The sequence below is a fragment of the Gopherus evgoodei genome, chromosome 8 (assembly GCF_007399415.2).
Source record: "Gopherus evgoodei ecotype Sinaloan lineage chromosome 8, rGopEvg1_v1.p, whole genome shotgun sequence".
Lineage (NCBI taxonomy): Eukaryota > Metazoa > Chordata > Testudines > Testudinidae > Gopherus > Gopherus evgoodei.
Window position 1 is genome coordinate 54912046 of NC_044329.1, and position 25775 is coordinate 54937820.

The window sequence follows — 25775 nt, forward strand, 5'->3', positions numbered from 1 at the left end:
CACTGGCCCCCTTAACTCTCCAGCCTGGGCTCTATCTCTCAATGCTTTGCCAGTGTCAAGCAGCAAACCCCTCCAGGCACCGTAATCACTTAGCCATCAGCATGCAGAGGCACACCCAGCTAAGTGGCATGGAGAGCATTCATGCAACTCATGAACTATACACAGGGAAACACCAGTAAATCTCCCAAGTCCGCAGCCTTGCACCCCAGAAATATACTGTCTTCCACTGCTCAAGACCTTCTCTTGAACAGTGGAAGCTCAGTAATTAGTTCGCACCTTCATCAAAGGAAAGTAGCTATGCACCAGCCTTTGTAAACTGAGCAGATTCCGCAAGCACTTTGGACAGACTTACTACTAAGGATAAAACATTCAGATAAGTTTATTAACACAGAAAGATAGATTTTCAGTGATTATAAATAGGGCTCAGATTTTGTCAGAGATATTTAGTAAAAAATACGGACTGGTCATAGGCAATAAACAAAAATTCACAGAAGCCCGTGACCTGTCAGGGATATTTTTAGTAAAAATCATGGACAGAATGGGGAGGGAAAAGGGTCCAGCTCCCACAGCGGCTGGGCTGCTGTGGGGTCCAATCCCTGCCCTGGTGAGTGGGCAGCTGTGGGGAGCTCAGCTCCCCTCAGGGGACTGGAGCTCTGAGGGACCCCTAGGAAGCCCTGGGGTCCCCCTGCTGCAGAGCTGCTGTGGGCCTCCGCCAGCAGGCGGTGAGAGCTGTGGGGCTGCCTGCTGACAGTAGTCCAGCCCTGGGGCAGATAATGTCACGGAGGTCTCTGGAAGTCATGGATTCTGTGATAATCGTAGCCCTAATTATAAATGGTAGGCACAAAGATCAGAGATAGTTACCTTAAGAAAACAAAAAGTAAACACATATTCTAAATCCTAAACTTTTAGACTAAGCAAGAATTAAATCAAACAGTTTTCTCATCTCAATGAATGTTGTAGGCAGGTTATGGTTATTAATTCTCAGTCTGAATTTCCCTCTCAACATGAGACCAATCTCCTTAGTTCTAAGTCTTTGTCTTGCCGTTGTTTTTGTTGTCTTCGGCGTAGGTGAGGGACAAGAGATGGTTTGATGCCACTGTCCCTTATTTTATACTCTCAATCTATGTCCCTGGAAAGATACTGGTCCAGGCATGTCCTGGTGGGCCTTGCTGAGTCAGAGTTGAGCAATCCTGATTGTGTGGTGCTTGCACAACTGTCTCTTACAGAACTGTAAATCTCTTGTTTACAATTCCCATGCTGATCAGTGGTCATTAAATGCCCATCTGGGTGTGAGTCAACACCCCTGTTGTCACTGGAAAGCTAGCAGTGGGCATATCCCAAACTCATAGCATGTTTCAGTAAGAACCATCTAGCAAAATCATATAATATCATACATAATGATATACATATTTTGACAGAACAATGAGTTTCAGCAGATCATGACCTTTCATATGATACCTTGCAAGGCACGCTTTATATGAAATATCACAACCATATACTGTCAATGAATATGGGGATTGCAGGGTGCTACTTTGAAGTACAATGTGTCACAACTGTACCTACTGTATTTTTGGGAAGGCTAGTAAAATCCCTTTATGTGCTTTATACTCGAGCCTTTGAATTTGGCTGTGTTCATCGTAAATATTTAAAGTACATGTGTACTCTACCCATGTGGTATAAGAGCATGATATGGAAGGGTCACCTTCACTGTTAAGGAAGATCTTCTTCTGCATTGTCGTTCCTAGATCTTATGTTAACTCTGAAAACTGTTCTCAGCTCTGATGTTTTACCATAAGGCTCCTTGAAAGCTCATATCAGAGAGGTTTAAAGGAAAATAAGGAAGCAACACTATACTGAAGTACCTATGGAGTTCTCTCTGTACTGCTTCCTGCTGGGCACTACCTTTTTCTGTGGTGTCTTGCAGACGATGCTATTCAAATAAAAACGTTTCTGACCGTTATGTCATGACGGAGGGCTTGGTCCAGCCTGGCCATCTTTGCTGTGTTAGGATTTCAGAGGACAAATGGTGGTACCGAGTCATCATCCACCGGGTGCTCAGCGAACAGGAGGTGGAGGTGTTCTTCCCAGACTTTGGAAATCTGAGAACTGTCCAGAAGTCTTGCCTGAGATTGCTCAAGTAAGTTAATTGCGGTATTCTGGCTAAGGATATTCTGGCTAAGTGCTGCCAAATCTTACCTTCTCTTCTGGAACTTGCCCCACCTTCATTCCCTTTGGGGAAAGCTGCATAAACACTGTCAATAGAATTCACAGTGTTTTCTAGACTTACCTGGAGTTGTCATTTATTCTGGGGTGAACATAAAGCATCAGTTATCCTTATCTTGAGTTGGTTGGAGTGGAGGGAAGAGAGCTTTTTTTCATCTTCCCCCTTTCCCAGCTTCTGCACTGTTCTCCTGTCTCATCTTCCTCTCTACGTGGGGGCTTTAGCACTGATTGGACCAAAAGTCATAACTATTGGTCTTTGTTTAATGAGCTGCAGGGGTGAGATACATTTGGCATGGAGCAGTGTGTGGGAACTGGCACTGCTGTTGTCTGTGCTGTACCCATTCTTTGGAAGCAGGATATTGATTGCCAGGGCTGTACGTTTGGCATTTTTCACAAGCATATAACATTAATTAAAAAAAATAAAACTATGAGGTGGCTGTTGGAGTTGAAGGTCAAGAGGCTAAATGGCTCACGGAAACTTGAACCATCCGTATTTTTAACCTTTGGTGTATGATGAAATGATGGATTTGATTCCTGTTGCAGGTGCTGCTATTCAAAACTTCCTGCCCAAGCTATCCCTTGTTCCTTGGCATGGGTGAAACCCATAGAGGTATGTATCCACGTACAGTTTTTCACTTATGTGTATATATAATGGGACTGTGCAGTAGACATTGGCCTCTTGCCTACTTGAAATAAACTGAGTAATAGTGATGTTAACAATCACTGAACCTGATCCGAATCCCATGAAATTTGCTGGGAGTTTTGTTGTTGTCTGTCACCCTATCATTGTTCCCTTTCTGAATATTCATAACATGCTTGTTTGCATTCTGTCTACAAATGGACAGCACCTGTAGAGGTATTCATTATGCTATTGAATAAGTTTTTTCCTCTGCCCTGAGTCCTCTGTGACCCTTCTGGAGCCTGGGGAAATGCAGCCCAGTTTTCTCTGCTTTAGATATTTGCTTTACTTGAGTGACCCACATTATTCAAAACTTCCTTCACAAGTAGGGACTGTCCAGGACCCTCTTTAGAGTTAGCCCATCACCCCTTACAGCAGGATCCCTGATTTCCTTTCCACTCTAACTTCAAAATAGATAAATAAATTTCCATCAGACTTTCTCAGAACAAAAAAATTTGTCTAGGGTGAGAAGTATATGAAAGAACCCCAAAGAGAGGAAAGGCTTTCAAACAATAATAAATTTTGGGTTCTTTTTATTTCCTTCACATTCTAAGCATTTAGGTTCACATTTTCAAGCTTTTCTTCAGGGCTAGAAACCTTTTTTATAAACGAAAACTGAAATTCTCCTTTAGTCACAAGGCTTGCAGAATAGACTCCTCATAAAACTTTGGGAGCTGGCCACACAGTTTCAGTCATTGAAAAACAAGAGCTTAGAGTGCAAATGGCTTCCCAGTGGTAACTCCATCTTTGCAGCCATTGTACATTTTGAGTAATTTAACTTAAGTGTTGGTAACCTTGTCAGGTTCAGTTTGGTGCATTTTGCCTGTCTGCTGCATCCTTATTACACTTACTTCAGCTAAGCCTTGCCTGGTTGTGCCACTGAATCTAGCTTGCCTTCGCCCTTTGCATCCACACTGAACTTTCTAGGAATGAGAATAAGCATCATATGGCTGCCGATGGGCTATTTTGTAGTAACTTGTTTATCTCTTTCTTCAAGGGGCATTGGACCACCAATGCCATTCTCCAGTTCTGGAAGCTGTGTAACCTGAAGCCACTGGTGGGAGTGGTGGATGAATATGTGAACGGTATTCTTCACCTCTTCCTGTGTGACACTACCGCTGATGAAGATACCTACATCCATCAGGTCTTGAGAGCAGAGGGCCATGCTGTCATTTGCAGAGAAAATATTCCCTCCAAGGTGAAGCAGGGCAGAGGTGGGGAGTTTGAGCAAGACTGTTCAAGGGAGGGGCTGTAATATGGTGGGAATTTGGATTATGTAACATGGAAAATTTACTCTTAACAAAAAGGAAACGCAACAGGAACTTCCAGTGCACCTTAAAATGTCACTTATCCCAGAGAGGAGTCTATTGGTGCAGTATATTAATACAATAGTCCTTTATCTCATAAAGCTTAAGTTCACATTTATCTTAAACAGGTTTTCACAGCCTGAGCACAATCAGACATTTGAACGTCATCACCTAACCACCACTGTGTAGTGCTGCAGGGTTCATGTGTGCTTCCATCTCTGCTGCACAGTTGTTTGAAAAGCTGCCAGGGCTCCATTGATGTTACATTGAAGAAGAGAGGATTCTTTTCGTTACATTTGCTAATCCGGGTTTAGGAGATTCTTAATGTGGATATTTTATTATCATTTATTCTATATTCATGTATTGTGGATAGGGACCTTCTATAAATATGGAAAAAATAGATTGAGAACTGTAGACATTCTCAACAGCAGCCCAGAACTGGGATAGTAGTGAAGAGCCTGTGTTACAGGGCAGGATTAAGGTACACAGGTGCAACTGCCTATAAGATACATGCCTTTTCTATGGCTGGCTCTCACCAGTTCTGTCAGTCTATCATTTTTAACAGCACAAGATTCGCTCAGAAAAGTGAACTAGAACATTTAGTTCTAGATGTTTGAAATTGATGAGGTTTTACTGTCTAGTTTGAGGTCTGCTTGGAAGTCTTCTGCTTTGTGCTTATGTTTGTTAATGAAGAAATCAAACTGTTATGCAGTTTTGGTACTTTTGCTCTGGAAATATCAATCTCAGGTGATTTAGCTGTAATTAGCTGATTTGCTTGAAGCACAAGGTGAATTACAAGAGGTAAATCTCCAACCTTGTCTGCACTGGCTGCTGAAGCCAAATTACAGCATACTGAGTTTATACACAGATCTAGGGGTAAAGATGCTAGTGTGATTGATTTACTTTTTTTCCTGGTAAGTGTACAGTGGCCTACGCTACAGTTCCACACTAAATGGATTATGCTCCAGCACCAGATTATAGTTTAGAAAGGGGCCTAGACTGTTAAACAATGTGGTAAAAATGTATAAGTATAATATAGTTAAGAACAGCCAACACCATGATTTGAAAGTGAGAGTCAGCACTGTTTTACCAAGAACTGTAAACAAAATCCCACTATTTCAAGTATCAGTAACAGGCAAAACCCAGGGGCCTTGTATCCTTTGCTTTAATCAGCATGCTGTGCAGTAAATCTTGTGGCAGGAAGCCTTGCCATTTTTGGCATGTGCTGTGTCTAGATATCATTTGATGAGTAGTCCTGTCACTGTGGAAAACCATTTAAAGTTTTGAAACAAGGCAGACTCTGCCAGTGTCCAGACAGCTCTCAAACTAGCTCCCACTCAGTTGGGTAGCAGGTTGCTGAAGTTTGAAAACCATTTCAAAATCTTGCTCTAGTTTTTTTTTCTTCATTTTCTGTTAATTACAACACACTTTATTGACTGTACTGTACTGTTTTTTATTTTTAATAGGGGTTCATAGAACAGAACCCCTCAGAATTGTACCTGCAGCCCAGTCCGAATGATGGATCATCAGGGTCAGACCTTCCCTTACAGGAACAGGAATCTTTCTGTGAAATCAGCAGGGCACTGAATCCAGAGCTGAATGAGAGTGAACCATATGCCCAGGTGGGAGGTTTTTAGCTCTTCTGTGTCTAAGACAAGATGAAAAACAGCTGTTGTGTTGGGAGACTCTGGTGGGTTGGTACACGGTGTTTTAACTCTGTGGCATAAAAAAGCAAACAGGTGCCTAAGAATAAAAATGTTTCAGATGGGACACAAATATCTCATCTAATGCTTGCCCTAATCTTTTATTTTCCTGCCTGCTTGTCTGGTCTCTCGACAGCACTTGGGTACTCCATAAACTTCTAGGTATAGAGCCCTCTTTGCTCTGAGACGCCTGTTCTGCTTACCCTTTGAACTCAGACCTTTACTTGGCTCTTGAGTTCAGATATTGTATCTTGGAATCAGTGTTGACTTCAGACTTTTCCCTTTCTCATCTCCTGTGTCTTCACTTGCTTTCACCTTCATCATAATATTTAGCTCTTTATATAGCACTTGACCTCCAAGTACTTTACAAAAAAGGAAAGCATCGTTTTCCCATTTTGCAAAGGGGAAAACTGAGGCACAGAGGGACAGTGACTTGTGTGTCACCCAGCAGGTCAGTGGCCAAGCCAGGAATAGAACCGGTGTCCTGAGTCCCAGTCCAGTGCTGTCAATCCATTAGGCCACAGAGTGGTGAAATATTTATAAACCAATTTTGTCTATTTCTTTCTTACAGGCTTTTCTGTGGCACACTTTATCAGGGCATCTGAGCACCTTTTGAGTAGATCATAGCATCATAGGCCTGGAAGGGACCTCGAGAGGTCATCTAGTCCAGTCCCCTGCACTCATGGCAGGACTAAGTATTATCTAGACCAGCAGTTCTCACACTTTAGCAACCCAAGGACCCCCATTTTGATTTAAAATTTTTTGTAGACTCCCAAGCTTCCTGGTCAGCCCCACGCCCCACCCTACTCCACTTCTTCCCCCAAGGCTCCACTCCCACTCCACCTCTTCCCAGTTGTTCCCTGGCATGCAGGAGCTTGGGAGGACGGAGGAGGAGTTGATCAGTGGGGCTGATGGCCCTGGACATGATTCTGTCCCCTCCCCCAAGCGCACCCTGTCCCCTCTCCTGGGAGAGTGGAGGAGGAATTGATCAGCAGGGCCCATGGACCCCATTCTGTGGACCCTAGTTTGAGAAATGCTGATCTAGACCATACCTGACAGGTAATTGTCTAATCTGCTCTTAAAAATCTCCAGTGAAGGATATTCCATAACCTCCATAGGCAATTTATTTCAGTGCTTAACTACCCTGACAGGAAGTTTTTCCTAATATCCAACGTAAATCACCCTTGCTGCAATTTAAGCCCCTTGCTTCTTGTCCTATCCTCAGAGGTTAAGAACAATTTTTCTCCTTCTTTCTTGTAACAATCTTTTATGTACTTAAAAACTGTTACCATGCCCCTCTGTCTTCTCTTCTCCAGACTAAACAAACCCAATTTTTTCAGTCTTCCCTCATGGGTCATGTTTTTCTAGACCCTTAATCATTTTTGTTGCTCTTCTCTGGACTTTCTCTAATTTGTCCACATCTTTTCTAAAATGTGGTACCCAGATGTTGAATTGTTCCTTGACCTGAGTATTCTAGGAACCATTTTTTAATCTCTCATAATATAACTAATTTAAAACTAGTGTAACAAATCTAAGCATCCTGTTTTAAACACCATGCACAGTGCCTAGCACAATGACCCCCATCTTTACTGGAGCCTATAGGTGTTACTCTAATACAAATAACAAATGATCATGCTCTGCTCTCAAGCAGAATGAGAGCTGTGTGTCTGCATTTGGAATCTTATAGTTCATTATCTTGCACAATATAAATATTGTACATGTACTGTGCAGAATTGTACCTTACTACTTTTGCTTATGCTCTTTTGAAATAATAGATGTTATGGGTGAGTCTTTGGTTCACTGGGTGGATGGTTCTACATATTTTTGTACAGTCATTTATGTCAAATACAATAAATATTTTAAAATCAGAATTAAAAATAAACAGCCCAACCATGTACAGTTGAGCTGAAATAAAGTTGCTGTTCTCTTTCTAGAGATCTCAGGTTGACCAGAAGGATGCAGTGTGCTTAGCACCTGAAGGAAGGGTACAAGAACATGCCTGCTCTGTGAATTCTTCTCTCACTTCATGGGACTCACAAGGCAAAAATTACAAAAATTCGCAGGAAAGTCCAAATGGAGAGCCCAGAAAGCCAAAACTGGAAATGCAGGTGAGGTTGGGTTTTTTTTCCAATACTGAATAACTTAATTGAGGTTGAGCTGAGACTGTCCCTTAATCAGCTTGCAGCTGACAGTAAGACTAGGGCAATTCCAAAAAGCATTTTGCAAACGTGTTTACCTGCAATGAAGGGTAAGGAATAATAAGACCTAGAAAGGAGCTCCCCAGAGGAATCAAGTGTTGGTGACAACTTAAAACTGCTGTAATAAAACTGCAAACTTTAAATGTTATTCAGGAGATATTTGCAAAGGTGGTTAATTTTTATACTTACAGGTGGTGGCAAGGTATTAGAATAGGAACAGTTTTGGCAATGAAATTTTACAGACTTAGGGATAACACTATGAACTAGTGTTAGTGGAGAAGAATGCTCTTAAGCAAATAAGTGTTAACTTACTAGCATACACTTTGTTTAAATGCAAGCAGAAGAAAACAGTGGAATTGAACCTCCCAAGAAACCAGATTCTATACATCAGAGTATTCCGCTCATCCACAGAAAGGAGCAAAATGCTGGAACTCTATATCTTAGGACAAAGAATGGTGTTGCGGAAATGCTGCTAGTCTCTGTTGTATTAAAAGCTTCCAGACTTAACATGCTATTACTTTTCTGTCCATTTTAAAGTACAGTAGGTTCTGTTTAATCAAAATCACTTTTCTAATTTATTTAGTTAAATTGGTGTAGACCTCTGCATGGACACATCTAATTAGCTTTGATTTGACTTAATATGGCGTGCTGGTTTACTGGTCAAGGCTTTGTCATATCACTTGAGTTAGGAGAAGATTGAGTCTGTTTGCTTCCTTAGAGCCTAGGAATTTTTCCTCTTAACTTCCAAATTTCTCCTGCTCTGTTATAAGTGCAGTGAAGTATTAGCACAGACTCTTTCTTAAACTGCTACAGGCTGCTATACGTATCATTTGGCAAAGGGTTATGTGGTGCGATAAGTGCTTTGGGAGGGATAGCTCAGTGGTTTGAGCATTGGCCCGCTAAACCCAGGGTTGTGAGTTTAGTCCTTGAGGGGGCCATTTAGAGATCTGGGGCAAAAATCTCTCTGGGGATTGGTCCTGCTTTGAGCAGGGGGTTGGACTAGATGACCTCCTGCGGTCCCTTCCAACCCTGATATTCTATGAACCTTCTATTTATTAGCAACCACTCGGTTCCCAGTAAAAAGTTGTCATTTATCTGAAGGTTGCTAGTAAGAGGAGGGAAGGCTTGCGGGGCTGCAGCCAGGGATGAATGCACTGGGACATGCTGAGCACCCTGCCCTGGATCTGAGGGACCAGGCTCAACATGTCCCAGTGCATCCTTCCCTGGCTGCAGCCCCACGATCCTTCCCTCCTCTTACTAACAACCTTCAATAAATGACAACTGTGAAAAGCCTTGTATCCAGACTGCAGCGGCCCTCCCAGTTACTGCCCTGTCTGTACCCTCCTCTCCCAACTGCAGGCAAGCTTGTGGATCTGTAGCCAGGGAAGGCATCTCAAAAAGTTGCCATAAGCTACATGCCTGTTGCCAAAATGCAAGTCTCAAGAACTTTAAAGTCAGTGGGATGAGATTGATTCCTAGCCATATGTTCCTATTAACTGGAAGTTGTTAATATTAGAATTGCTATTAAGCGGTATCCACTGTAACTATCAAACCTCACTGAACTCTTGAGGCTAAATAAAGAGGGGTATTTAGAAAATGGAAAGATGGACAAGGATACGGAGAGATAAGTTCCACTCTCTGCCCTTTATTAAATGGTTTCTAGGTTCTTCACATAGTCTTATAGAATATCAACTTGAGTTAGTTGCTTTTTTTTAAAGGAAAGTCTTCATCTGGATATACCATACTTAGAGCCGGTGTCTGTGATCTCAGACATCTGGGATGAAAATTGGTTGCCTCTGCAAACCTTACAGAAGCAGATGGGTATTGGCCATGACACCTTGCAATTGGATACTGTGATATCTTCCAGCCAGACCTCCAGCCATGAAGGAAGGAATCAGAGCCTGCAAAGCGAAGAGCAGCTGCAACAGGTTACTTCTAATCTTTCGTGGAGGGAGGGAAATGGACAAATGCCCCATGGTGACATCTGAAAGGGATTTAAACATCTTGTGCATGATGCACATTCAGCTTCATATGCTGATTTAATGGGGAAACCTGGCCAATACCCTCAAGCGGAAGTGTGTACGAAGGGATACTCCATTTTGTCCAGATCTGTGATTTCAGGGCTCCTTTCTTGCTGGCCTCCTACACCAACAACTTCAAGTTTTTGTGTGCCTGAAAAGTTTTTCATTTGGAAATAAAATGAGAGGTTTAAGTCCACTTTCAATTAAGGGTTAAATAATCGATCTTTGGTTGCACTTTTTGCCAGATTTTTTCATGTGTTTCTTCCCTTCCCGCTTTCTCTCCTCTCCATACTCACTGTACTGAGTGTCTTAGGTAGGGCATTTTGCTGCTGCTGAAGAGACTTTGGATCATGTGAACATGACAAGGACAGTAGTTGAAAAGTCAAAATACCCAATCCAGGGGGATCTGGGAGAAGTCCTGGAGCCCACCGAGGGGCTGAAGGTAAGTACACATTTTCTGGCCTGGCATAATGGTGTGTTTTTTGTTTTTAAATTATTTTAATATTTCTGGAAATATTTTTTTGGTCTTTATTAAATTGAAATTTTAGTCCAAATGAGGCACAAATGTTTTAAGATGATCCACCTACCTTTGTGTCTAGGTTCTTACATTTGTGCCCACCACCAGTTTGTCTGAGTGCCTCCCAAATTAATCCAGTTATAGCAAGTAACATTAAACAAAATGTAATGTCTCATTCTCATTCAGTATATTTGTACCAGAGAACCTTGCTGTGACAGTGTACCCCATAAGGCTTTATGGGGAGAGGTGCTTATAAATGTATGTATGATATAACTGGAATAGAGTTTTGCTACTTATGCTACGTAACACATCTATGTAAAGGTTATGATCTACTGGTTATGTTCATCCTAGTTGTATGCAGGTACCATTTGTGTGTTCAAAGTTATGAACATTGGCTGTATATTTGCTTGATTTCTAAGTAGCCTTAGAACATTTGGTCACTTCTTGGGAAAGGAATATGCAAGTTAAGTGCTCAGTCAGGAAGCACTTAACAGACAAAAGAGCTTGGAAGACTCCAATCCACTGAACGTCCTCAGGTAGACGTCTTATAAGTAGCATGTGGGTAATGGCTGCTACCTGCAAGTCCTCAGTCATGCATGGGCATGCGACTTGCCCATGTGATTCTGAGGCCATGTCTACATCTAAAATTTTGCAGCGCTGGTTGTTACAGCTGTATCAGTACAGCTGTATAGGGCCAGCGCTGCAGAGTGGCCACACTTACAGCAACCAGCGCTGCAAGTGGTGTTAGATGTGGCCACACTGCAGCGCTGTTGGGCGGCTTCAAGGGGGGTTCGGGGAACGCGAGAGCAAACCAGGAAAGGAGACCAGCTTCGCCGCGGTTTGCTCTCGCGTTCCCCGAACCCCCCTGCAAACCGCAGGGAAGGAGACCTGCTTGCTCGGGGGTTCGGGGAACGAGAGAGCAAACCGGGAAAGGAGACCAGCTTCGCCGCGGTTTGCTCTCGCGTTCCCCGAACCCCCCTGCAAACCGCAGGGAAGGAGACCTGCTTGCTCGGGGGTTCGGGGAACGAGAGAGCAAACTGGGGAAGGAGACCAGCTTCGCCGCGGTTTGCTCTCGCGTTCCCCGAACCCCCCTGCAAACCGCAGGGAAGGAGACCTGCTTGCTCGGGGGTTCGGGGAATGAGAGAGCAAACCGGGAAAGGAGACCAGCTTCGCCGCGGTTTGCTCTCGCGTTCCCCGAACCACCCTGCAGACCGCAGGGAAGGAGACCTGCTTGTTCGGGGAACGCGAGAGCAAGCCGGGGAAGGAGACCAGCTTGATTACCAGAGGCTTCCTAAGGTATGCTGGGATACCTGCTTATTCCACGGAGGTCAAGAATAGCGCTGGTAAGTGTCTATACTTGATTACCAGCGCTGGATCACCAGCGCTGGATCCTCTACACCCGAGACAAAACGGGAGTATGGCCAGCGCTGCAAACAGGGAGTTGCAGCGCTGGTGGTGCCCTGCAGATGTGTACACCTCCTACGTTGCAGTGCTGTAACCCCCTCACCAGCGCTGCAACTTTCTGATGTAGACAAGCCCTGAATCTCCATTTTGTGTCTGGATTCTACACACGGGGAGGGGGGGGTGTCTACCCAGAAGAGAGAGTCTATTTAAACCATTGGGAGACCCCTCCATTTTGTCTTCAGCTGGCTAAAGAGGGAGCCTCTCCACCCCCCAGGATACTTGAAATAAACTGGAACAAAGGACAGTAACTACAGGTGGTGTGAGTGATTGCTGGACCCAGGCTAAAAGGAGATTAGCCTGTTAAAGGGAGTATTCTGGAACTGGTGAGGATTTTATCTGTATTCAGTTTCATTAAACGTAGATTTGCACATTTTATTTTATTTTGCTTGGTGACTTACTTTGTTCTGTCTGTTACTACTTGGAACCACTTAAATCTTACTTTCTGTATTTAATAAAATCACTTTTTACTTATTAATTAACTCAGAGTATGTATTGATACCTGGGGAAGCAAACAACTGTGCATATCTCTCGATCAGTGTTACAGAGGGCGAACAATTTATGAGTTTACCCTGTATAAACTTTATCCAGGGTAAAACAGATTTATTTGAATTTAGACCCCAATGGGAGTTGGGCATCTGGGTGTTAAAGGCAAGCACGCTTCTGTTAACTGCTTTCAGGTAAACCTACAGTTTTGGGGCAAGTAATTAAGACCCTAGGTCTTCGTTGGAGCAGACGGGAGTGTCTAGCTCAGCAAGACAGGGTGCTGGGGTCCTGAGCTGACAGGGAAAACAGGAGCAGAGGTAGTCTGGGCACATCAGCTGGCAGCTCCCAGGGGGTTTCTGTGATCCCGTCACACATACCATGCTTTGGTATGATAGGCAGTCTCTGCTAATAGAGACTCTGTGATCTGCAGGAGTGAGCTGAAGGGTTCAGGGTAAATCTAGATTTTCTTACAGAAGTCTGTGGGGAAGTGTACATATCTCCTGTCTGTGCTTCGTCTCTCTAGTCAACAGTGTTGACCCTTCCTTTTCATGTATGCCAGTGATGATGATAAAGGGTAAGAGGGCAATGAAAGAACCCAGAAAAGAATTGTTATATTATATAAATGTAGTTAGCAATCCAGACTCTGCAGCTTTATATTAGTGTGATGCTTTGGCCTGATCGTGGAGAGTGTTTGTCAGCTTCCACAGAAAGACTCTCTGGCTGTTTGTTTTCCCCTGGCATACTCTTGGTGTGATCAGTTCTGTTGTAGGTAGGGAAATCTGTAAAATCTACTCTGTAGTTTCACACTGAACCTGATCTTGCATCAGGGAACTTAGCGGGAGTTTTACAGTTAACTTTAGTGGGAGGAGGAGCAGGCTCTATATTAACAACTTTATAAGTGCATCTATGGCTGAATTTATTTGAAGCTGCTTAGTCAATATTGCCAATGCCTCTTACTGCTTGAGTTAGGGGATTGAAGTCAGGATTCTTAATAGTAAGATTGGGGAGGATCACTTGTGGGACGTGGGGCACAAAGTGAGTGCTGATACTTAAATGGAATAATAAATAATGACTTTCTAATGCAGGGGTCAACAACTCTTCAGAATTGGTGTGCAGAGTCTTCACTTATTCACTTTAACTTAAAGTTTCATGTGCCGTTATACATTTTAATGGTTTTTTAGAAGATCTCTTTCCGTATTATATAACTAAACAATTGTACATAAAGTAAACAAGATTTTCAAAATGTTTAAGAAGTTTAATTTAAAATTAAATTAAAATGCTGATCTTATGCTGCTGGTGCGCTGCCGGCCTAGGGTTCCATTCACCTAGTTTGGCTGCGGGCTGAGCGGGGCCCGTGGGACCCCTGCTGGCAAAGGGCCGGCAGCTGGGGCCTCAGACTGGCTGCGGACTGAGCGGGGCTGGTGGCCGGGGCCCCAGACTGGGGTGCAGGTGGGAATGTGGGTGGGGAGGGGGTGCAGGAGCTCCTGTTTGGTGCTCAGGGTGGGGATGGGGATGTGGTGGGGAGGTGCAAGAGTCAAGGCATAGGGTGTAGGGGGTGCAGGAGTCAGAACGGGGGCTGGATGTGTGTGAGGCTGTGCAGGAGTCAGGTTGTGGGATGGCTAGGTATGTGTGAAGGTGCAGGGGTCAGGGCAGAGGGCGGGGTGTGTGTGTGTGTGTGTGAGGGTGCAGGGGTCGGGGCAGAGGCCTGGGTGTGTGTGTGTGAGGGTGCAGGGGTCGGGGCAGAGGACTGGGTGTGTGTGTGCGAGGGTGCAGGGGTCGGGGCAGAGGGCTGGGGGTGTGTGTGGGTGGGTGGGGTGCAAGGGTCAGGGCAGAGGGCTGGGGTGCTCGGCTTGTGGGGCTGCTCCCGGCCCCCTGGCATGAGTGGCTCATGGCAGGGGGCTGGAGGGGATATGTCAGATTCCACCTCTTTCCCCAGGGCCCTGTCCGTCCCCTCCTCTTCTCTGCCTCCTCCCTGGAGCAGCAAGCATGCTGCGACTCTCCTCCCCTTCCCCTTCCCCTCCCCCTCGCCGTCGCAAGGGCGATCAACTGATCGGAGGAGGGAAGGAGAGGATGAGGCGCAGGAAGGCAGCACGCTGGGGGAAGAAGCAGGGGTGGGGGGAACTTGGCTGCCAGCAAGACCAAGCTTCTGCTTCCTGCCCCCGCAGGAGAGAGCTGGGGGGGCAGGTGCTGAATGGGGCCAGGACCCCGGCAGGTAGCAGCATGCGATTAAAAATTGCGTGCCGCAGGTTGCTGACCCCTGTTCTAATGATATAAGTTAACATGACCATTTATGAATGCAGAGTTTGGGATGGACAAGAGGCAGGAATAGTGGAGGGGCATAGATTGTTCTAGTGTTGATGGCAGCAGAGGGATCAGGAATGATCAAATACCTACAAGTTTTTTGTGCATTATTACAGCTCATTAACTGCAAGGAAGAGGTGGTTAGTGACCATGATGAGAGCCGTTCTAGTGGGGTATCAGAAACCAGATTTGAGAGGATCAAGGGAAGAGCTGGAAGAAATTAGGAGTAGGAAAGATACAAGCTTTCCTGGGGTGGAGATGGAGTGAGGTTTTGTGAGAGCAAAGAAGTTGGGGTGAGGAAAGTGTCACTAAGGTAATGAGAGAAGAGCAGACAACATAGCTTGTGCAAGCAGAGGTGGGGAGATCAGAATGGATAATGTGAGAATGCAGAGTTCCTCATATGCTGACTCAGACATAACTACACAAGTATTAGACAGCTGATCATGTGGCTTTAGGAGCCTGGGCATCTCCTTACTGGAGTAGAACAGTTCATCTAGTCCAGTATCTTGTCTGACAGTGATCTCGGACAAGAAGAAGGTACAAGAAACTCTAAGTGACAATTATGGAAAAAATTTCCCTTAGGAGAAGATTCTTCCTAGTCCCCCATCAGTTATTAGTTGGCTTGTGTCTGGAGCCTGAGGGTTTCGATCTTTTGTGCTTTATTCCAGTTCACTATGGATTGTTCTCATGTGTTGACTGCTGCATATTGAGCAGAGGTTTCCATTGAGCTATTGACATCAATGGCCATGTCTTTCGCAAGTGGTTGGTTAATTTGCAACCGAGCAATGTCAGTTCAAAATATTCTTTCCAAATGTGCATTACCTTGCATTTGTCAATATTGAATTTCCTTTCTGTCCATATATATGCTTCCTAGTTTGTTTACTACTTCAAGAGCTCCCCACAGTCATGTCTAACTTTGACTATCTTAAAAAATTTTTGTTTCTATTGTAAATGTTGTCATTTTACAGTTCATAGAAATGTAGGAATCTTGAGGACATCTAGTCCATCCTGCCATGCTGAGGCAGGATTAAGTATACCTAGACCAGTGGTTCTCAAACTTTTTGTATTGGTGATCCCTTTTGAACACCAAGCCTCTGAGTGTGACCCCCCCCTTAGAAATTAAGAACGCATTTTTTATATTTAACACTATGTTAAATACTAAATTTAAACTCTGTTGCTTTAAAATGAATTTACCTTTTCTCACTGTTTTTAAATTAAGACTAAAACACATTTTTATCAAATTAAATATAAGTGGAAAAGTTATTTTTAAGTAGGATTTTATTTTAATACTTGACAGCAATTAATGACCTGAAGCAAGTAATAACCCTCTGCATGGCTGGGCTCCACCTGACAACCCCAGTACAAGGGTTGGTGCTCACAGCTCCTCTCCTGATTGGGGTCAGGACTCGCAACCCCGCATGGTGGTCAGACTCGGGGATCGTAGTCCCACTCCTGGCCAGGGTTGAGGTCGGGATTCGCAGCCCCATGGGGGATCGAAGTCAGGGCTCGCTGCCCCATGCCTGGCTGGAGTTCACAACCCTGCTCCTGGCCAGGGTTGGGGTCAGGACTCACAGCCCCATGGAGAGGTCGTACTCAGGGATCGCAGCCCCACTCCTGCCTAGGGATCGCAGCCCCACTCCTGGCCAGGGTTGGGTTCAGGGCTTGCAGCCCCATGGGAAGTCGGAGTCGGGACTCACAGCTGCGTGCCCAGGTCAGGGCTCGCAGGTCCTACAGCTCGATACAGGGGTCGAAGCTCGCAGCCATGCGTTGCCGTCAGGGCTCACAGCCTGGAGAAGTAGTCGGGGCTCGCAACTTGCAGCTGCACGCTGAGGTCGGGGCTCACGACCCCCCACATAACCCACTTGTGACCCCCAGTTTTAGAACCAGTGACCTAGACCATCCCTGACAGATGCTTGTCTAACCTGTTCTTAAAAGCCTCCAAGGATGGGGATTACGCAGCCTCCCTAGATAGCCTCTGCCAGTGCATTAACTCATCCTTATAGTTAGAAAGTTCTTGAAGTTTTTTCCTATCCTCCCCTTTTCCAGTAAATTAGTGAATACAAACATCAGTCCCAGTACAGATCTGTGAATTAAACTAGAAGCTAAAAATTGACTGAGCAGCATACTCAATCTCAGTCCAAACTGCCTTGTGCTCACTCTGTCACTGTCAGTCTTGCTGTGCCTGGGGCCTCTCTCAGCTCAAGAACTATGAGGGTTTTTTTACAGCAGACCATTAATATCTTATTAAGACATGAGCAGAGATGGAATTTTGTACGTTGCAATAAGCAGCCACCCTCCTTGGAGAATGCGGAGGAAGTGCTGCTCTCTGGCCCTGATTTTGTGCAATTGGCCAAAAAAACCCAAAACAAACTCCGAAAATGCAATTGCTAGAATTCCTTTCCAGCTATGTCTGGATGCTTAACTATATGGTGACCAGGACAGCTGATGAACTGTGGGTGCACTAACCTCGCTGTCTGCTCTGTTTTATATTTGATTTCAGACACCAGCCTCCCTTGGAGATTTATCAGATCCTGCTGTTTTGTCCAAGTCACTGGAAGAGTTTTATGTCTCCCTAAGCTGTTCCCAGCCCTCAGCAGAGCCTAGCCAACTGGAGACTGATCAGAACAAAATATCTCTTAACAAGGTCCAGCTTCTTACAGCACCAGCTGCTTCTGCCTCACTTACAACAGCACCTGTATCTTTGGAGAAGCAGAATGGTACTGTGGATTTGTCTGAGTGGTTTTGTGAAAACTGAAGGGGTATTAGTAATGTGCATTCCACTACTCAGTTTGAATGCTGGCCCTAGCTCTGCGATCCTGGTACTATGTTAATGGCACTGGTGGGTGTTTCTTGGTATTGTCTGAAGTCCATTACAGTCAGAAGCTGGGCTAAGGAATCCTGGGGCTAGGGCACTAGTGTATGCAAATACAGACCTTGAATCTTGGCTTCTTGGTGCAATGGACAGATGTCAGTAAGTGACTGTGGGTTGATGCAATGCTTCAGGTTGGCCCCATGTGCAGAGAAGTGGATTCATATGTATTTTGTGGGGATGAACTTGAATTGAGGTTTATTCCTCTCTTGGTTCATTTCCCTGCTGTATCTAGATATTTTTCTTCTGTTACCTTTGTCCAGCCCTTATCCTAAATATTTTTGCTTGTCTGTTTCAAGTGTTAGAGTTTCCCAATATTAAATGGACTCTCATCTCCTGGCATTTAAGGGATTTCATGTAAAACCATGGAAAATGAGAGAGCACGAAGCCCTTGTTCTTTCTAAATCCCTCTTAGCTCCCATGTGTCTGTCCTCTGAAACATAAATTGATTTTAACTTCACGACACCCCTTTGAGGTAATGAAATATTTATCCACATTTTACAGGATAAAATAAGTGACTTGCCCAAGGTTGCATAGTATGTCTGTGGTAGAGCTGAGAATCCAGTTCTCCTGAGTCCCAGTCCAGTGCCCTATCCATTAGACCATCCTTCTACCCTTGTCTCATTTACTATGCAGGGGAAGTCATGCCAGAGACGGTAAAGAATGAGGACCTCTTGAGGACCCAAGTTATCACACTGAGTAGCAGTAACAACTGCAGTAACCGAAGGGCTGAGGATCAGAATTCCCTGATTCTAGCTGCTGAGCTCCAGGTCTCCCAGAAGCTCTACGTCCCTCGCAGCTCACCTACCGCAGCATTGGGAGCTGCTGCACGCTTGGCCACCTCCAATGGCCTTTTTCACTCGTTCGCTGTCCTGAGAAAGTTGGAGACATGAGGAGGAGGAGGAACCCCAAGCTGTATAGTTTCTCAATAAAGGAGTCTAATCCACTTGTACTGCATCAGACAAGGTGGAGAAACAAAGCAGATGCCCTTTGAGGGGTTGGTTCTCCTGTACCATTTCTTTGTCCATAAGAGTTACTCATCCTCCTAGGGTCTCCTTGGACATGCCTGTGTGTATAGGATAAATGTTGCTTTTATTTTCAGTGGAGATGGTTATAATCCTTCTGTTGTACTGCTGTATAATGACTGTATTCTTTTTAATATAGTGGTTTGAACTGTGTTTCAATGTTATGTTGCATGTATAAACAGTTTCCAAAAGGTGGAGGAAGGAAACGGGGGGTCAGATTTGGCATGTTGGAAACAGACCATCTTTTAAAAAAACAAACAAAAAAAACCCAAAAACCTCTTTCTCCTCACCTCTAAACCACTTCCCCTCAAACGAGTATTGCCTTGAGCGTCGCAATGTATGACTTACTGTGAGTAAGGATTTTTTAAATGCAGTTGATCCATCACACAATCCTTTTCTTGGTAGTACAACTACTGGCCACATCATAAGTCAGCCACTCAGCCTGTGGTGAGCACTGCTAACCAGTAAACGGCCTACTTCATGCCCCACTGTCTTGCTGCATCTACGTCAGGGGTTCTCAAACTGGGGGTCAGGACCCCTCAGAGGGTCGGGAGGTTATTACATGGGGGGTCGTTAGCTGTCAGCCTCCACTCCAAACGCCGTTTTGCCTCCGGTATTCATAATGGTGTTAAATATATAAAAAAGTGTTTTCGATATATGGGGGGGGGGTCAACTTCAGAGGCTTGCTTTGTGAAATGGGTCACCAGTACAAGAGTCTGAGAACCCCGATCTACATAATGTTAAAATATAGTGGTTCTTCAAGTAGATGCAGCTGTGTATTCAGCTTAGGTATGCATGCCCTCCGTGCATTGGAGCCAGAGAGATCTGCCTAGCAATATTTGTAGGGGTGGCGCTTGTGCCATTGCAGCTTTAGCCCCTCCCCTGACTATAAAAGGCAGTGCTGCCTCAAGGCCCTCAGTTCCTTCTGACCACCGGTGGCTAGAGTCTGAGCTCTGTCGTGTTTCACTTCACACTTTTGTTCTGTTTCTGAGAACTTTGTCTTATGTATATAGTAGTTTCATTTCACTGTGAGTATAGTATTAGAGCAGTTGGCTGCTGTCTGTGATGCTCTCATTAGGTTTTGAGCACTGCCATTGTGTGGTGCCATCTCCCAACAGTGACGCCCACTTGAGGTGCTTATTGTGCCTCAGTGAAGGACACATTAAAGAGAAGTGCCCCATCTGCAAGTTGCTCACAAAGAGGACTCAGGTGGCAAGAGTGTTGCAGCTGAAGTAGCACCTGCTAGATCAGGCCATGAGGCTCGCTTCGGCACAGAGGCCCTTGTCCCAAGGGTAGTCACTTTCGAATTTGCCAAGTGACGTCGCTGCACATTGGGCTTCTAAGAGGAAGAGCAGTCGTTCACTCTTCTCTGGTAGGGTGAGAAATTGGTCCCATAAAACAAATTAGGACCATTTCTTGGTTTGGGGAAACTCCTCATCTTTTAAGGGGAGTGGTCACTGGTACCGTACTCCCTCCAGCACGTGGGATGAAGCAGATCTGTCAGACTGCTCCCTGGTACCATGCCGAGATCAGTGAGAGCCTGTACCATTGACTCAGGTTCAAGCTGTAGGCCATCTATAAAGTCTGGTACTGATGAAGTCTGCACCAGTGCTGGCTGACTGCATGCTGTTTGCAACAGACGTGATTTGCCTCTCAGTCCTAGATCCTCCACTGGTTCCAGAGGACTTTGGTGCCATATCTTCTACCGCATCACCCTCCATTGTGCCTTTGGCACCTTTCAGCTGTGTTGCAGAGCTGCCAAGTTCATTGGTACCATAGTTCACACCTCCCAGGCCTCAGATTGTGGAGTGGAGGCCAATGTGGGGCCTGATCCAAAAGCCCCCTTGACACTGGTGTATATTTTGGTACAGTCATCTTGGTAGCAGATCCCTTAGAGTTCAGTACAGCCCTTTGCCTTGGTACTGGGTGGAATAGTGTCTCATTCAGAACCACTGGTGTGCTGATCCCCTGTTCCTCTTTGGCATTGATGCTGCCCCTATATGGGCTTCAGATGAGTCAGACCATTTGCCCTGTTGGGGTGTCTCCCACATTGTCACCAGAAAACCTCCAGGAATCCTCAAGATCCTGCTTGGGGTTGTCCTCCCCCTCATTGTCACATAGGCACCAGAAATTGCATTTGGATCACCACTGATGCTGAGATCGGTGTGTGTCCCACAGCTGGGACAGGCTCTTGGTCCAATACCTACTGGCCACCAATGTCTTATCCATATGCCTACTGGCCTCCTTGGGATGCTACTGAGTCCCTGAGATCTTACTCCTTGACCTGCTCTAGAGCGAGATCACGGGTCCTGATGGTAGCTTCCACTCACAAGTCATCTCAGCTGCAAGCGACTTCTGAGCCTGTTCCCCCTGGACCTCTAGGGCTATTCGAACTGGATCCTGTAGTGAAAGAACAGGACTCCTCATTGGTGCAGCAGATCATCTCCTCATCCTACCCGAATGAACCTACTGTGCCTGACTCTTCCTCTCCCTCAGTGTCTGAGGACTTTAAGGCACATCTGACACATGTGGGCTCTTTTCTTGGGTATCCAGGTGAAATTCCTGCAAGAGAATATGCAGATATTCTCCAACCATCAGCTCCAGGAAGAGTAGCCCACCCAATAAATGAGGCTCCTCTAGAGCCTATAAAGGCCCTGTGGAATACTCCAGCTTCGTTGCCTTCCATGGAAAAGCATTCAGAGAAATAGTACTTCCTTCCCATGGAGGGCTTTGAAGGTTTCTACTCACCTGTCCCCTAACTCTCTCTGGTGGTGTAACTGCAATCAATGACAGGGCATGGCAGAGAAGATACAAGTCCACCCCTAAAGACAGAGTCCAAGAGGATGGACTTAATGGAGAGGAAGATTTATACCTCCTTTTCCCTGGAAATGCACATCACAAACCGGCAGGTGTTGCTTTCTAAATGTCTTTGTCAGTTGTGTGGCCATGTCTGAGTTCATGGACAAGTTGCCAGAACAGTCCAGGGAAGAGTTTACGGTCTTCATTGTGGAAGGCCACGTGGTGACCAAGACCTCATTGCAGTCAGCCCTGGATGTGGCAGATGCTATGGCCAGAATTATGACATCAGTTGTGAGCCCGTGGAGGGGCTCATGGCTGCAGAATTCAGACATTGTGTTCAGTGTACAGTAAACTATTGAGGACTTATTATTTTGGCTGGGTTTTGTTTCCGAGAAAACTGATAAAACACTTCACTTTTTAAAGACTCCTGAGTACTTCATGTTCTTTGGGAGTATAAAGACTCCTGAGTACTTCATGTTCTTTGGGAGTATATACTTCAGCCATAAACAGGTGCCAGTATAATAGACAGAAGCAATGCCACTTGCAGTGTTTTGAGAGACAGCTCTCCCTCTCTGTGTGGCAGCAGGATTACACTCCCGCAAGGGCCATAGAACCCAGAGGAGAAGGTCCTCTGGTTCTGGGTTAACCAGCTGGCTCTCATTCTCTCCCCTTCTCCCAGTATCAACCAAGTGCCCATTTTGACTCATGTATCCAGGTCAGCGATCCAGTAGTACCTCCTTTTCCATCCCACCTTTTCGGGGACAAGCTGGCCTGTTTTTTGTGTTGTTTTGGGACTTGATTACCATGGACATCTGGTTCCTAAGCACCATCAGATTGGGTTATGCAATACAGTTCATTTCCATCACTCCTCCCCTCCCCATTACCCCATCCCTTTTCAGGGATCCCACTTATGAGACACGGCTTCTCGAACACGTTCAGTCTCTAGTATCTCTGTGGGGGAGAGTGGGGAAGGGGAGAGGAATGGGGTCATAGAGGAGGTTCCCCTGCAGTATGAGGGTCAGGGATTCTACTCCCAGTATTCCTAGTTCCCAAGCCCAAGGGAGGAATGAGACCTGTCCTCAACCTCCACAACCTCAACAAATACATCAGTTACATGCAACTGTCCTCCCCGGCCTTAAATCACAAGGATTAGTTTGCTGCCCTAGACCGTCAGATTGCTTATTTTTACATAGCAATCCTTCCGAGCCACAGGAGGTTTCTCCAGTTAATTCTAGTCTGCCACAACAATCAGTAAACCGTGCTCCCTTTTGGTCAGTCCCTTGCTCCCCAGGTTTGTACCAAATGCATCATTGTAGTGATAGCATGCTTCAGGAAGAGGAGAATTCATATCTTCCCATATCTGGCCAATTGGCTACTGAGGGGCAAGTCCAGAGAAGAAATCTTCTATTCAGTTCATGTTGTATGTATTAAATGATCTAGGTCTCTTCTTAAACAGCAGGAAGTAAACATTTGTTCCAGCTCAAAGAACAGAGCCCAGTGGGGCCCTGACTGACTTTGAATTTGAGTGTATGTCTGCTGACTGACTGATTCTATGCAATTTGCCACCTGTGTCTGGAACTGCAGTCTCAACCCTCAAGCACAGCCCATGTATGCCTGATATCACTAGGCCATATAGTTACATGCACACAGGTAGTCCAGTTTGTGCTTTCATCCTATTCAAATGTCGCTGAAGTAGGTCTATCATCCGAGTATCATCCCTTAGGCAGACTGGTTCAACTTACTCCACTGATCCTAGACTCCTTATACTCATGGACAGTTCAGGGAAATGTGTTTATGGCATTACCCTTTGCTCGGTCTCCATTGACCAAAACTATTGTCACCAATGCCTCCTTAATAGGTTGGGGCGCACATCTGGAGTTGCTGGAAGTTCAAGACCTGTGGTCAAAATGGGAAGCTTCTCTGCACATCAGTGTCCTAGAGCTTTGTCATCTACAACGCCTGTCAGATTTTTCAAGATCACATCTGGGACACAGCGCCTCCTATACTCATTGACAATAGCACCATGATGTATTACATGAACAGATGGTGGAACACACTGCCTGAATCATGAATGGTTTCTGAAGCCCAGCATCCATTGATCCATGTTTGCAGTTTGGCGTATCCTGACAATCTGCCTGTTTGCCATGAGAGACAAGAAGAAATACTGGCTCTTTTGCCTCCAAGGGGGGCCTCAGTCCAGGCTTCCTGACCAGGGTTTTTCACCTGAGCTGGGAATTGGCACTCCTGTATGCTTTTCCTCCAATTTGGATCATCCTGAAGGTCATTCTCAAGATGAAGTTGGACCATTCTATGCTAATTCTAATTTTTCTAGCATGGCCATGACAGTATTGATTCTCCAACCTCCTCACGTATCAAGTTGACTTCCCATATCGCTTCCTCGATACCCCAACCTCCTGATGGAGCATCACAGTCAGGTTTTGCATCCAGTGCTCGGCTCAGCTTCCTGCATTGCACAGTGTGGATGTTGCCTGGTTAGATGAGAAGCAATGTGTGGAGGAGGTCTGACAAGTCTTGCTCAACATTAGGGTTGCTCTGGTTGAGATGCTTCCATTCAATAGAATGGAGTGGTTTCTTGATATGGTCATTACCTGGGAAGTTCAACTGAAGCTGGCTTGTATCCGGACATCTTGGAGAACCAGTTACACCTTCATCTTCTAGTCTTGCCTGAGTTCATTGAGAGTTCACTGGGTGGCATTTTTGGTGGTTTCATCCACCTATGCAGGGGAAGTCTTGTTTTCAACCCCAGGCAGTGAGGTTCTTGAAAGGAATAACGTGTCTTCCCCCACTGGTTAAAGAGATGATTCCTCTGTAGGACCTGAACGTTGTTTTAGCAACTCTGTTTGAGCCTCTGGGAACTTTTCTTCCTTCTGTCAGAAATTGCTTTCTTGTGGCAATAACTCTGCAAGGAGAGTAGGTGAGCTGCAGGGTTTGTTTGATGGAGCCTCCTTCCATGCAATTTTCTAAAGACAAAGTAACTGTGGATAAAACTTAAGGTGTGGTTGCAAAGTGGTTTCTAGTTTCACTTGAACCAAGCTTTATATGTACCACTGTTCTTCCCTAAGTTGCATTCAACTGCAGAGAAACAGTGTTTTCAGACATTGGACGTCAGGGGATGTTTAACTCTTTATGTGGATAGGACCAAACCTTTCTACTCCTCATCTAGTTTGTTTGTTTGTTTGTTTTCACGTGCAGACCAAATGACGGGTCAAGTGGTTTCCTCAGACCATCTCCAGGTGGATAATTCCGTGTATCATGACAGCATATGAAGTAGCCCAGGCTACTCTTCCTCAAAGGGTGTGAGCTCATTCCTTGTTGATGGCATTTCTCAGCGACATTCCTATAGTGGACATCTGCAAGTCTGCCACTTGGTTCTCAGTGCATACTTTTACAAACCAATATGCTATTACTGCTGCACCCAGATCTGATGCAAACTTTGGGAAGACAATCCAGTACTTGTTTAAGTAGACTCTGAGCCCCTCCTATGAGGGAGTTTGGAGTGGTGCTACCTTTAGATGAAAAGGGGAGGGGCTAGGGCATGAGCACAGCCCCTCAGGGGACTACTAGGCAAAGTTCTCCTGCTCCAGTGCACTGGGCGTGCAGACACCTAAGTAGAGCACACATGGGCCTCATATCTTGAACAACAGTTACAGATAGGCAATGTTTTATTCTTCAAAAAGTGGCTTAAAAATGGCACTTCTTTCTTAGCAGATCTGCTTGTGTGTACTCAGATACAGCTGCTGACTTTGGTAGAATCAGATCTGCTGACTTCCATGACAGAAGTAAGTGTACCACTTATCATAGCCCTGGAAAGCCAGTTCTGCTCTGGAAGAGTGAGCTTGATTCTTTTTTGGCTCCTGCATCAGCAACAACATTGACTAATTTTCCAGTGCAGAGCTAGATTCTGCCTCAGAACTTGCAATCTCATTGTTCACCTTCTTGCACCCATGGTGGACCCTGATGGAGGTAACCGATGCACCTAAAGGCAGAATGTGGCCTGCAGATTTTTATTACTACTGGTGATACGTGAACCAGAAAAAAATGAGGTTAACTTTCAGTTTGTAGAGGAGAGGAAAAGAACGCTCTTGTAAACTAAGCAAATATGATGTACAAATTGAAACACAACAAATAAGGAGCCTCAACGGTGCCATTTTAGAGTTACCTTTCA

The 25775-nt window shown here is 45.2% G+C and overlaps 1 protein-coding gene across 1 annotated transcript in view; it reads left to right on the forward strand.

Annotated features, from left to right (window-relative positions):
* The window catches only part of TDRD5 (tudor domain containing 5), a 32762-nt gene extending 13792 nt beyond the window's left edge, over nucleotides 1-18970 (forward strand). Inside the window, 9 exon segments of the mRNA XM_030574000.1 lie at nucleotides 1925-2137; nucleotides 2767-2833; nucleotides 3900-4100; nucleotides 5676-5831; nucleotides 7847-8020; nucleotides 9829-10038; nucleotides 10445-10573; nucleotides 17397-17613; nucleotides 18402-18970. Coding sequence (XP_030429860.1) covers nucleotides 1925-2137; nucleotides 2767-2833; nucleotides 3900-4100; nucleotides 5676-5831; nucleotides 7847-8020; nucleotides 9829-10038; nucleotides 10445-10573; nucleotides 17397-17613; nucleotides 18402-18658 — 1624 coding nt within the window. The 3' untranslated portion in view covers nucleotides 18659-18970.
* Nucleotides 18971-25775: the final 6805 nt, after the last annotated feature.